The sequence below is a fragment of the Orcinus orca genome, chromosome 10 (genome assembly GCF_937001465.1).
Source record: "Orcinus orca chromosome 10, mOrcOrc1.1, whole genome shotgun sequence".
Taxonomy (NCBI): Eukaryota; Metazoa; Chordata; class Mammalia; order Artiodactyla; family Delphinidae; genus Orcinus; species Orcinus orca.
Window position 1 is genome coordinate 52,049,446 of NC_064568.1, and position 13,944 is coordinate 52,063,389.

The 13,944-nt window shown below is 45.5% G+C and overlaps 2 protein-coding genes across 3 annotated transcripts in view; one reads left to right on the top strand and one right to left on the bottom strand.

The window, feature by feature from the left end:
* Positions 1-13,944, top strand: part of LOC117196528 (40S ribosomal protein S27-like) — a 433,126-nt gene that overhangs the window by 215,027 nt on the left and 204,155 nt on the right. The window lies entirely within an intron of this gene.
* CMTM7 (CKLF like MARVEL transmembrane domain containing 7) overlaps positions 1-13,944 on the bottom strand; it is a 42,292-nt gene that overhangs the window by 648 nt on the left and 27,700 nt on the right. The window contains exons 2-5 of one of the 2 annotated variants that reach the window (XM_033405471.2): positions 8,878-9,051; positions 4,082-4,180; positions 1,495-1,576; positions 6-120 (exon numbers count right to left, since the gene is read on the bottom strand). In XM_033405471.2, the coding sequence (XP_033261362.1) occupies positions 6-120; positions 1,495-1,576; positions 4,082-4,180; positions 8,878-9,051 (470 nt within the window). The remainder of the gene's footprint in view (positions 1-5; positions 121-1,494; positions 1,577-4,081; positions 4,181-8,877; positions 9,052-13,944) is intronic. The other variant, XM_004279688.4, reaches the window with a different exon arrangement.

Genomic DNA, 13,944 nt, shown 5'->3' on the forward strand with positions numbered 1-13,944 from the left:
CGCACCACTTCCCGTGGGAACGATGATTCCTCTCCCTGCTCCTCTCCACCCCAGGCCTCTTCCTCAGAGGTACTGTAACTTCTTCAGCTGTTTGTTTTGGCTCTTCCTCCGTAATTTTACCTAGTATATGGATACTTACAGATTACTTTTAGACATTACCTATTAACTTTTTCGCATTCTTTTTTCATCATTCAATTTTTCTTAAACAGCTTCACAGACATATAATTCATATACCATACAGTTCACCCATTTAAAGTGTTCAATTCCGCCGTTTGCCCTATATTCACAGAATTGTGCAGCTACCCCAATTTTAGAACATTCTCATCACTTCCAAAAGAAGCACCACAGGCATGCGCAGTCACCCCTGTATACCCTCCCGCCAGCCCTAAGCAACCACTACCCTACTCTCTGTCTCTGTGGATTTGTCTATTTTGGACATTTTTCCTAAATGGAATCCTACAATATGCGGTCTTTGGTGACTGGCTCCTTTCACCTAGCCTTCTGTTAGCTTTTTGCCAGTGGGACCATTAAGATTGAAGCGCTGCTGTTGGCAACCTCTCTGCTGGGCAAGGTAAGGTGCTTCGATATTTTAAATGTATTTTTAAAAAACAAAGAAAAAGAAGAAAGGAAGTGCTGGATCAAAGAAAGAAGTAAATTAACTGAAATAGCTGGTTTGATTTTCAGCAGTTCTATTTCTAGAAATTTATTCTAAAGATAAAATATATTAAGTGTGTGTATAGGCATATATTTACAAGGATATTCATTACAGCACTGTTTAGTAGGAAAGAATTTAAAAAAAAAATAAAAAAACAAGCATAATGCCCCCAAATAGGAGACAAGTAAACTACGGCACTGACATGCAATGGAGCCAGTGCAACACCGTGGAGCCACGAAGGATGCCAGAGAAGGACACCTAATGATGTGGGGAAAGTGCCTGACAGGAGGCTAGGTAGGAGCAGAAGAGAAGGTTACAAAATAATACATGAACTCTGATCCTTTAATAAATGCACAGGTGTTGGGACTTCCCTGGCGGTCCAGTGGTTAAGACTCCGTGCTTCCACTGCAGGGAGCATGGTTTCGCTCCCTGGTCGGGGAACTAAGATCCTGCCAGCCGCACGGGGCAGCCAAACAAACAAAACAAGCACATCTCTCTCTCTATATATATACTCAGAGAGGAAATGCAGGAGGGAGAGACACCCAGCAGGTGCTATTTCTGGGTACTGTGATAATGGTTTTTATTTTTTAAAATTTTTTTCTCATTTCGATTTTCTAAATGTACTACATTTTATTTTTGTCATTAGGAAACTTATTTAAAGAAAACGCTTGGCCCAGAGACGTAGATGTCAGGGTGCCCCTGGGCGCTGTGGAGACGAGACGGAGCAGAGGGTCCTCTGCAGCAGGGTGGTTCCCTACTGCCGAGCTCCAGAGCCTGTGTCCTCCCGTGCCTGAGCAGAGGGAACCTTCTTGGTCATCTGTTTTCAGACCAGAACTCACCTGTTGACTGGGTCACGCACGAGATCTTGTAGGACAGCCACACACTCGCCAGGCAGAGGAAGGTGGCCAGGAAGCCAAAGATCTGCACGGGAGAAAGGGGGCAGCAGGCGCCCAGGCCAAGGGCAGTCACTCGGGCAGTCACCCTTCATCACCCTGCTCATCCCTGGGCCTGTTTCCTACACCAGCTGTGGCTGGGAGGGAGCTCAGGGACTCAAGTGACCCGGCCACCTGTCCTCGCTCAGGTGTGGAGGTGACGCCCGGGCCCTGGCCGGGCCCACAGCTGGGACACAGTCAGGCCTCCGGTCGCCACCCCTCGCCTCTTCTCTAGGCAGCTACCTGCCCACGCTCGGATTTATGTTTACAACCGAGCTGGGGCCAAGCCACCGGACTTTAATTATCCTGGGCTAATAAGACAGAAAAAGGAGGAACGGTACATTTTAATTTGGGTTTTTAACACATTAACGTTCAAATGGATTTTCTTGGTGTGGTAGCATCATCTGCACTTCATCCAGAAAGGCTTTCTGTCTGTCTGGCTTTACAGCTGTGTCGGAGCCAGAAGCTGAGGCCCCAATACCTAGTCTTAGGTTTGCATGTATTTAAGTAACATTAGGCTGAAGTAAGTTCAGGCAGCGCTCCTTTTCTTTCTGTGCTCAGCTGTGAGCACCTAGCCCAGAGCAGCCGCCTCATTTGTGATAAGGAAAGGGCCTCATGGTGGCTCATTAAATGATGGAGCAAGAAGCAGACAGGGACTCAGGTGTCTCTGCCTGGAACTTGGAAGCCTGCAGCCTCTCCTGACTTGTCAACAACACTGGCAGCTGCAGCAGCTAACACTGACTGAGCACTTACTTCGTACCAGGCAGTGTTCTAAGCCCTTTAAAGGAACCCGCATAGCTCTGCCAGGTGGGCACGGCTGTTACCTCTCCCCCCATCATTTTTCAGCTCAAGAAACCAGGGACAGGAGGTCAACTCTTCAGCCCAGGAATGTGGAGCCAGCAAGGGCCAGACCAGAGATCTGAGCCCAGAGTCCACCTCTGCTTGCCTGTTGCCCAGGTGTCCTCGGGCCCTCCAAGTGCACGGCTGGGAGCTCCCTGAGGTCCAGCCCAGGAGCAGCCAGACCAAGCGCGGGCTCATCCAACCTAGCTGCTGGTTTCCACACATGGCTGCCTGTCACCCCACCCCCGGCCATTGCCGTGCCTCCTTTTGTACCAATTGTCTGCACCACATAATCAGCCTGTTAGAGCCTGTCCTGGCCTCTCATTGTCTGTTCCGCACAATTAGCACATTATACGCCATCCCAGTCTCCAACTGTCCACACTGCATAACTGAACAGTTTATTATCAGGCTACACAATGCTCCTCTGGATGACAGTGCCTTGTGTGCTCATTGTTTCATGTGCCCTGGCCTCCTAAGCTAGATCACCACTTTCTCATCAGCAGGGACCATGTCTTTTCATTTCTCCTGGCCCCTCGCCCGGCCCATGCTTGGTCCTAGGCACAGAGATCGTGTACGACAAATGGGGTTTACTGGGATTCCAGGGCTAACATTGTCATGTGCCACCTCAATGAGGAAACCCAGTGGGAATCTCCCCGCGTGGTCCTGAAACACAGCGGGTGCCAAGCTCTTCTGTCCCCCCCTCCGCCAGCCTGCCTGCAGCTGGGCAGGGGGCAACCATTCCTCTTCTTGGAAACTGCCTGGGGAGGGGGGGAAGGTGCTTAGGGGGCAAGAGTGCTCAGGGGTTTGGCTGCCCCTCCGCGGTGACCTTCTGCCCCATGCAGACTCCACCCCTCCGTGGAATTCCAGGCACTCACCCACTCTTGGCCCAAAGTCCAGAGAATTTTGGTACCGTGCGGAAGTGAGTGACTATCACACAGAGAGCTTTTCTTAAAACTCATTTGAAAAGTGAGGCAAATCAGTTCTGGCCTACAGACTTCCAAACTGTAAACAATTAGCTAAATCAGAAATCAGATGACAGCAATCTATAGATCTTTTTACAATAATGTATATACACATATGTGTATCTGTGTGATAAATATATACAGCTCCCATAGCACTATGTTTTGTCCATTTCCATGCTACTTCTATTCATGTTAGCAGATGGGTCAATTTTCACCTATGAAAGGTATAGGAGTATTATTTCCTGGCCTGAATACTGTTAAAAGTCAGGAAGGGCAAAGCTAGGACTCACGGCAGATTATCACTAGCTGATCACAAAAATGTTCCCCTGGGCTGGAAAAAGGCCTCAGAACCTTTCCCCGAACGGGGCTGAGACAGCCATGAGCAAATTACCAGAGTGAACATGAGAATTAAAACCTACTTGCCCGTGATTTAAGGAGTGGCTGTAAGAGAAAGAGGCCTGGGCCGCTGGGGCCATTTGAGTTCGTAACAGCCCTGCCCATCCACCTTCTGACACCCTCCACCGTGGGCCCAAGTTTAAGGCTATTTGGAGACCACTGCTGGTGGATCAAGGTCCGGACTGATTCTGAGAAAGAAAGGCCCCAGAGAACAACCCCTTTGCTGCCCTGAGAGGAAGAAAATGAGCATTCGGAACAGGAATTCACTCCTGCCGCTTCCCGGAGAATGTCCTCACCGCTCCAGCCACCAGTCGGCTCTGGTTGTAACTCTTGGAAGCTGCCACGATGGACGCGATTAGGAGAAGCAGGGTACCGATTAAATAGTGCAGGAGTTCCTGGGGGCAAAAACAAAGCAGAGCAGTGGGTAGGGAGCTCCATTCCTGGTTCTCAGAGGCACCTGGGCATTAGGAGAGATGAATGGAGGGGAGGGAGTGACACTTCCTCTTCTCCCTGTAACACCCCGGCAGGAGCAGCGAAGCTCACTAGCAACGAGAAAGGAAGGCCAGCCAGGATGAGGCCACACAAGACAGAAAAGACGCCAGGCAGGCAGGAAGAGAGGCGACAAAGAGAAAGGATGCTTCTCGGGTGAGGAGAGATGTCCCCTAAGGACCACTCCACTCCTGAGGTCAATCTGTCCACGGTACCTTGACCTCCGGCCAAAGCTACTAACAAGCAAATGAGCTGCTTCTAACTCCAAGGATGGAGAGTTTAAATGAAGCTCCAGCTCTGAGAAGCAAAGCCCCTTAAAAAGATGTGTGCCTTTGCTTCTGCTTCAGAGAAAGTTGGGGGCTAGCAATGTGCTGGTTTTGGTGGCTGCCTGGAGGGTCTCCCCATTCCGTGAACAAAAGTCCTCCCAGTTCTGTCCTCATTTTGTCTTCCCTCTTCTTTTCTGTTGGAAGTGTGCCCTCAGGCCAGACTGCTGAGGGGTCTGCAGGAAGGGCTGACTCTGCCTTTGCTTCCCTTGGGTCCACAGGGGCATCCATTTCTGCCCCATTCACTCTCCATGATAAAATGGGGTCTTTGCAGGCCCTGGATGAGGCGAGGCCTCTATCATTCGACAACAAAGGAATGCTTCGCCTCATCCTTTCCCCTCCCCACAAACGCCAGATCAGAGGAGAACTGGGGCTTAGGGCCACTGACAGTGGGGTGCGCTCCCGAGAGAAATTTATAGCTGTCAAGGCTTATATAAAAAATGAAGAAAGGTTTCAAATTAACAACCTAACCTTTACCTTAAGACACTGGAAAAAGGAAAGCAAACTAAACCTAAAGCAAGAAGAAAGAAGGAAATAAAGATTGGAGCAGAAACGAATGATACAGAGAACGGAAGAAAAATAGAGGAAATGAATGAAATCAATAGCTGGTTCGTTGAAAAGGTCAACAGAATAGAGAAACCTTTAGCTAGACTGATCAAGAAAAAAAAAGAAAACATTCAAATGACCAGAATCAGAAATGAAAGACAGATGGGAATCCCCTGGTGATCCAGTGGTTAGGACTCAGTGCTTTCACTGCTGGGGCCTGGGTTCAATCCCTGGTCTCGAAACTAAGGTCCCACAAGCAAAGAGGTGTGGCCATAAATAAATAAATAAATAAATAAATAAAAGCGGGGACATCACTACTGGTGTTACAGAGATAAAAAGGATTTTAAAAGAATACTATGATCAATCATATGCCAATAAGTTAGATAACTTAGATGAAATGGAGATATTCCTAGAAAGACATGCTACTGAAAATGACTCAAGTAGGAATAATCTGAATAAAATTTATAATAAGTAGAATTTGAATTAATAATAAAAACACTACCCACAAGAAAAGCTCAGGACCAGGTGGCTTCACTGCAGAATTCTACCAAACATTTAGAGAAGAATCAATTCCAACTCTTCCCAAACTCTTCTAAAGAACACAAGAGGAGGGAACACTTCCCAGATCATTCTATGAGGGCAATATTACCCTAGTAACAAAACCAAAGACATCACAGGAAAACTAAAGACCAATAATATATCTTATGAATACAAACGCAAAAATCCTAGCAAACCAAATCCAGCTACACATAAACTGAATTATACACCACAGCCAATCAGAATTTGTCCCGGGAATGCAAAGTTAGTTACACATGTGAATATCAATGTAATATGCCATATTAATAGAATCCTGGAGGGAAAACCTACATGACTATCTCAATAGACAAAGAAAAAGCATTTGACAGATTCTAACACCCTTTCATGATGGAAACAACAAAGTAGGACTAGAAGGTAAGTTCTTCTATTTGATAAACCTCCTACAAAACCCCCACCTAACATCATATTTAATGATAAAAGATGAGTGCTTTCCTCCTAAAATCAGGAACAAGATAATGATATCTGCTCTTGCCACTTTAATGCAACATTCAACTAATTTCTTGCAATGAGCCAAGAAAATGAAGCAAAAAGCATCTAGATTGGAAAGGAATGTAAAACTGTCTCCATTCACAGATGGTATGCTCTTATAGATAGATTTGAAAATCCTAAGGAATCCACTAACAATCTATTAGATCTAATAAATGATTTCCACAAGATTGAGGCTACAAGATCAATATACAGAAATCAATTGTATTTCTATCCACTTGCAATGAACATTCCAAAAATGAAATTAATAATTACAGTTGAAATAGTATAAAAAGGATAAGATACTTAGGAACACACTAAACAAAAATAGTATAAAACTCATACTCTGAAAACTACAAAACATTGTTGAAAGAATTTTTCTTTTTTTTTTTTTTTTTGCGGTACGCGGGCCTCTCACTGTTGCGGCCTCTCCCGTTGCGGAGCACAGGCTCCGGACGCGCAGGCTCAGCGCCCATGGCTCACGGGCCCAGCCGCTCCACGGCATGTGGGATCTTCCCGGACCGGGGCACGAACTCGCTTCCCCTGCATCGGCAGGCGGACTCTCAACCACTGCGCCACCAGGGAAGCCCAAGAAATTTTAAAAGATCTAAACAAATGGGAAAACCTCCCATGTTCATGGATCATGACTTAATATTGTTAAAATGGTAATACTCTCCAAACTTATCTACCGATTCAATGCGATTCGTATTAGAATCCCAGGTGACTTCTTTGTAGAAACTGAAAAGCTGATTCTAAAGTTCATATGGAATGGCAAAAATCCAAAACAATCCTGAAAAAAGAGGACAAATGGGAAGACTCACACTTCCTAATTTCAAAACTTACTGCAAATCCATAGTGATCAAGGTAGTATAATAAGATCAGTGCAACAGAGTTGAGAGTCCAGGAATAAATCCATGCGTTTATGGCCAACTAATTTTCAACAAGCTGCCAAGACCACTCAATGGGAGAAAGAACAGCCTTCCCAACAGATAACTGGGACAACAGGATATTCACATGCAAAAGAATGAAGCTGAATCTTTGCTTCATACTATACGCAAAAATTAACTCAAAATGGATCAAACACCTAAATGTAAGAGCTAAAAGTATGGAAGGCTTAAAAGAAAACACAGAGGTGAATCTTCATGATCTTGAATTGGCAATGGCTTCTTAGATATTATACCAAAACCATAAACAACAAAAGAAAAATATAAATTAGATTTCATCAAAATAAAAAACTTGTCCTTTAACAGATACTATCAAGAAAGTAAAGACAAAAAGAAAAGAAAAAGAAAAAATTATGGGAGAAAATATCTGATAAAGGACATTTAACTAGAATATACAAAGAACTCTTACAACTCAATAATAAAAAGACAACTTAATCAAAAAATTGGCAAAGGATCTGAAAAGACATTTCTCTAAAGAAAATATACAAATGGCCAAAAAGCACATGAAAAGATGACTAACACCGTTAGTCATCAGAGAAATGCAAATCAAAACCACAAGCTGTAACTTCACACTCACTGGAATAAAATCTCAAAGTCAGAAATAACAAGTGTTGACAAGGATGTGGAAAAATTCGAACCTTTATACACCACTGCTAGGAATGTAAAGTGGTACATCCACTTTGGAAAACAGTCTGGCAGTTCCTCAAACAATTAAACATAGTTACCATGTGACCCAGCAATTCCACTCTTAGGTATATTCCCAAGCAAAATGAAAATATGTCCACACACAAAATTTGTACACAAAATGTTCACAGCAACATGATTCATAATTGACAAAAGGTGGAAATTCATAACTGCCACATGTCCATCAATGATGAATGAATAAACAAAATGTGGTATATCCTTTCCATGGAATATTAGCTATAAAAAGAAATGAAGTACCGATATATGCTACAACATAGATCAACCATGAAAACCCTCTACTAAATGAAAGAAGCTAGTCACAGAAGACCAAATATATGAGTCCATTTATATGATATGTCCAGAATAGGAAAAGTTACAGAGGCAGGAAGCCAATTAGTAGTTGCTCAGGGCTGGAGGTGATGAGGGATAGGAGGTAACAGCTAAAGGGTACAGAGTTTCTTTTTCAGGTGATGAAAACATTCTAAAAATAACTGAGGTAATGGTTACACAAGTCTGGGAATACACTAAAATTCATTGAATTGTACACTTCAATGGGTAATTGTATGACATGTGAACTATATATCAATAAAGCTGTTTTTAAAAAGAACATAGTGGGAAGAAAAAACCCTAGCAACTTCTGACATGTTTCCTCAGACTCTGCCAGTCCACTTTAGCTGACAAATCTTATCAATACTCACACAGCGTAAATACCCATTACCCCTATCAGCTTCTTCCTTCTATGTTCCTCCTCCAAGTCACACACACACACAGCCCATTTTCTGTCACTTGAGAAAACAAGCACTGAGGTGAGAGGCACAGCCTTCTTGTAGCTGGAAGGTGAGTTTTAGAAACCAGTGTTGAGTTTTAGAAACCAGTGGGACATGAGGCATAGACGTGCACCCAACAGTGGGAAATTCAGAGCTGAAGCAGCCAAGGATGGTGCAGGAGGCGGGGTAGGCAGACAGGAAGGACTCCGTCAGGTCTCAGTGCCCAGCCTGCACCCTGACTCGTGCAAGCCGAGAGCAGGCCCGGCCACTCCCTTACCGACAGGGGCCAGCTGATACAGGTGAGCACGCGGTACAGGCGGAAGAGGTGGACCAGGTAAAAGGCGAGAATCATGATCAAGTTGCAAATGGTGACCACTTCAAAGTAGCTGTAGGCACTGTAGCTGGTCCACAGAGAGCTCCTCACGCAGATGAAGGCAATCAGCAGCGAGACCTGGGACGTGAACACAGAGACATCAGAGAAATGCCCACCCAAGATGGGCACCCAGGGAACGAACACCACCACAACAGAAACACAGACAACCACAGGGGACCGAGGAGCTGCCACAATCCAGGTTACCCCATCACAAACTGGCTGGAACAGTGCAATTTCCCACAGTACAAGCTTTTGAAACACAAGCCACTGTGAACGCTGAGGACGGCAGGGAGTGGTCTGTTCTCTCTGTTCTCTGAGGTCCATGTGCCGGCAGGATGCATGCTCAGGGAGAGGGCAGGAATTCTGGAAATAACCAGGCAGGACCACCTCCCTTATTTGCTGGACCTCCACTGAGTCAGCGTGATATTGAACCCCAGGTTTCCATGTTAGGTTGAACTGAAGGAAGTTGCCAATATTTGATTGTTTTTGACCCACCAAGATGTCAGTTCATACGTATAACCTACAGCTGGCAGACAGTAAGTTACTGTCAACGAAAAATCAAATAACCAGCAAGTTAAGAAGAAAGAAAAGAGAATTGTATTCGCGCCAAACTGAGTACTATAACCTGGGAAACAAATTATCAGAAGCTCTGAGAACTGCTCCATTGATCAGGCGTTAGAAATGCAGTTTTATATATATTTTTAATAAATTTATTTATTTCTTTTTGGCTGCATTGGGTCTTCGTTGCTGCCCATGGGCTTTCTCTAGTTGTGGCGAGCGGGGGCTACTCTTCGTTGCAGTGCGTGGGCTTCTCACTGCGGTGGCTTCTCTTGTCGCGGAGCATGGGCTCTAGGCGTGCAGGTTCAGTAGTTGTGGCGCACGGGCTTAGTTGCTCCACAGCATGTGGGATCTTCCCGGACCAGGGCTCGAACCTGTGTTCCCTGCATTGGCAGGCGGATTCTTAACCACTGTGCCACCAGGAAAGTCCCAGTTTTATATATTTTTGAGACAAAGAAATTATGTATCATATTGACAGGTTAGCATTGTGTACACAGTTCCTCAAGTTTTTTTTTTCAATTATGCATGTAGAGACAAACTTTTTAGTCAATGCAACCCCTTATAGAAGATGAAAAAGAAATATATTAATCATAGAATTACAATGCTGGCAATGTGAAGAAAGGGGCCAGCTTCTTCTCAAAGGTTGATCTCATCCTCCTGCTTTGAGGAGGTCTGGTTAATGTGTAATGCAGATGCACACTGCCCATGGGGTAAGGCCTACCACAAAGGGGGCATGTCATTTGTTGTTGCTGTTTTCGTTTGTTTTTTTCTGTTTGTTTGTCCTGCCATAGAAAATTTACGATTTTCCTCGTCGTTACCACTTACTGATGCTTGATGTACATGATCTCCTTGAGACTCCCCACAACTCTGCCAGGTCAACAAGATCACCCCCATGCTCATAAGGGGAAATGGAGGCACACAAGCCTCCATAATCAGCTTAAGGCTACGTCCACGGTAAGCTGCGGAGGCACGATTTGAACCTTAGTCTATCTGATTCCAGGGATCGTGTTCCTCCATGTCAGATGCGCCATCAAATGTGTGGGAATCCTGGCTACAAGGTGGTGCTTGCTCCCCCCTGGGCCTGCGGTGAGAGCTTGCTCAGTATACTGTTACATGAATGAATGAGTGTGCAGAATTAATAAACTAATCACCTAGTAATGAATGAACGATCAGGTCAATTATTAGCAACGTAAGAATACCATGGAAGGGCAGACTGGAAGAGGGGAGAGAAGATTCTGAGTTTCTGGGAAGGCCACTCACAGAGAACAAAGTCTTGTTCACCCCACACAGGGGATAAACCAATAACACACAGGTGTTAAACGTATGTAAAGTCTCAGGGTCTATTTTAAAAGCACAACTAATTTAGGACAAAGGTTAAATATTTCACACTGCCTCTTTCCTACAGAACAGTGATTCTCCAAGGGTGTGTGTGTATGATTTTGTGTCCTATGGGACATTTGGCAATGTCTGGAGACACTCCTGGTTGTCACAGTTGCAGGGGGGATGCTACCCACCCTCCACAATGCACAGGACAGGCCCCGTAATACAGAACTATCTGGCCTCAAGTGTAGCCTTCAAACTACTGTCCTACTGTGGAGAAACCCCGCTGTAGAAAATTGAGTCTACAATGAGAATTAGATCACGAAATGGATCTAACACTGGTTAAAGAGGCTAACGCTAAAAACTCTATTTTCCAAAGCCCCTCATTGCTAGCATTCTACCAAGGTCCTCGGGTACAGGGACACCAGCTAGCAAAGAACACTCAGCTTACGCCTAAAGTGGGCGTGAAGAGTGTTCTGCTCAACAGATCAAAGCAGAAGACTGTGGCCCTGACACACAGGGACCCTCAACATTTGCGTATTTCCCTTTGCTAATGAGCAGCATGAGGATTTTCATTTTTTCAGTTCCTCTCCAGCCAGCCGGCCACAGTGATACAATGATTCACACCTTGAGGTTGTTTTAAAGCCTCAAAGGGAGGCTTTGCTTCACTCAGGAGTGAGCATGACGGTCAGAGCTCTGCTGCCCTATAAGCCCCCATTTCCAGGCCTCGTCTCTCTGGGGAGTCTGGGGGGTCTCCCCAGCCTTTCACTGACCCTCTCACACACACTGGGGCATTTTAATTCAAGGCCTGCCTTAAAATGCAAATAACCGAGGATTATGCAGTGGATTTCTAGGTGGAGAAGCTGTTTTGCACCTAATTCAAAGACTAGAATAATTTTTATAAGTCTTCATCTGTGACAAAGTCTGCAGACACGTGGGTGAGAGTTTCCCCAACCAACGAAAGGGGCCCGGGCAGGTCTTCCCCTCCGAGCCCCGGGGCTGAGCGCCGTGCAGCAGGAAGTACATTATTGCTCTACCCCAAACTGTCTCAGACCTCTCTGGGAAATCTGACTGTGAAATAAGACTTCCTGAATTCTGACCCCTGGGTCTCAGGCCGCCTACCACGTGCTCTTCTCCAGCAGAGCCCAATTTTGGACAATCTCGTTTAGACAGCGGATGGTGTGTACTTGGGCACATTACCAAAAGTGTCCTTTTCGCCGAAGCAGTCATTTATTACTACTTTAGCTAGCCAGCATCTTAGCTAGTGCACTTAAGAAAAAAAGAGAGACTTGATTGACTCTAAACTTTCCAAGAACTCCTCCAGGGCCAGTGGGTAACCTCTGCAAGTGCCCTGAATCCTCTAGATCAATACTCAGGGGGCAGCCAGGAAGGTGAAGCAGAAGAAAGAACAGACAATGGAGAGAAAAGGCCTGGGATGTGGGTGACTGCCCCGCCCCCTGCAACCAGCCCTCTCATGACCTCTTCTTCCCCCACCCTTTTTAAAAATTTGAAGTAGAGTTGATTTACAATATTGTGTTAGTTTCAGGTGTACAGCAAAACAATTCAGTTATGTGTGTGTGTGTGTGTGTATATGTGTGTATACATATCTATATATCAGTTATACATATATGTTCTTTTTCAGATTCTTTTTCTATTATTCAATATTACAAGACATTGAACATAGTTCCCTGTGCTGTACAGTAGGACACTGTTGTTTATCTATTAGGACCTTTTCTTGTTCTCAGTGAGAAAAGCCTGAATTCAGAGAAACTGAAGTGAAGAAGGCTGGGAGGCTTTTGGAAGACACATACGGTTCTGTTTATTCATTTATTTTTTCTTAAAAATTTATTATTAGCTTTTGGCTGTGCTGGGTCTTCGTTGAGGTACTCAGGATCCTCGTTGCGGCATGTGGGATCTTTTAGTTGCGGCATGCAGATTTCTTAGTTGCAGCATGCATGCGGGATCGAAGCCGAGCCCCCTGCATTTGGGAGCATGGAGTCTTACCCACTGGACCACCAAGGAAGTTCTGGCTCTGTTTAGAGTAACGTCAATGTGATACCACCTAAAAGGACTCAATTGTTTCTCTGGGTGCTTCCTAGCTCCTCTCATAAAGGTCTGTTCTTTTTTTACTTATTATTATTATTATCACTTTTGGCCTCACTGCGCGGCCTGTAGGAGCTTAGTGCCCCGACCAGGGATCAAACCCATGCCCCCTGCAGTGGAAGTGAGGAGTCTTAACCACTGGACCATCAGGGAAGCCCCAGGTCTGTTCTTTTATAATGAACTGTCATGAAAGTTGAAGATAAGGTATCTAACATAAATGTCCAGGGGTTTAAAAGTCATGTTGCAAGAACCCTCAACTCAAAGCCGGGTCTCAGACGCCCCGTGGCGCTGTCTACAGACACTGGCTTTCCCTCAGACTAGAAACCACTTCCTCTCCCTCAAACTGTGTCCTTTCTGACTCCATGCTATCAGAATTCTTACCAGAAAGAAGAGATAATTTTTGTGAAAGCAAGAGATAATTTTTGTGAAAGCAGCAGTGTGTTTCAATTTCACAGGAGACGAAGCACACTGAATGTTACCTGAAAGAGACGATCGACCCCTGAGAATTTTGGAACTAAAACAGGCTGGTCCCTAAGTCCACGGCCAGGTGCCAGGCAGCAGGCCCAGGCCTGGGTGGGTCTCCCTCAAGGAGGAAATGGAATTTTGAAGTCTAAGATGGACAAGTTCTGGAGAAGCCTCCAGAGGCAGTGCTCAGGAGATGACCTCTGGTGGTCTCAGGGTCCCGGCTGCCTGTGCCCAGGGACATTCCCTCGGCAGGCCTGTCCCCCGATGCCCTGCCACGTCTGGGGCACTGAGTGTGCCTGTGTCTGGCTGCAGATGGCACCAGACACCTTTGTTTGAGAGCCCGGGGCTGGATGCCAGCAGGTCACCCACCCCACCCTCTCGCAGCATTTTTATTCTGACCTTGGGATAATGTCTCAGTGAGAGAGACAGGCAGGAGGAGAGAAAGTAACTGATAAAAGGCAACATCAAAAGGCCTCAGACCAACTCTAAGAGGCTTTTCTGGAAAAGCCCAGGAGATGAAAGCCA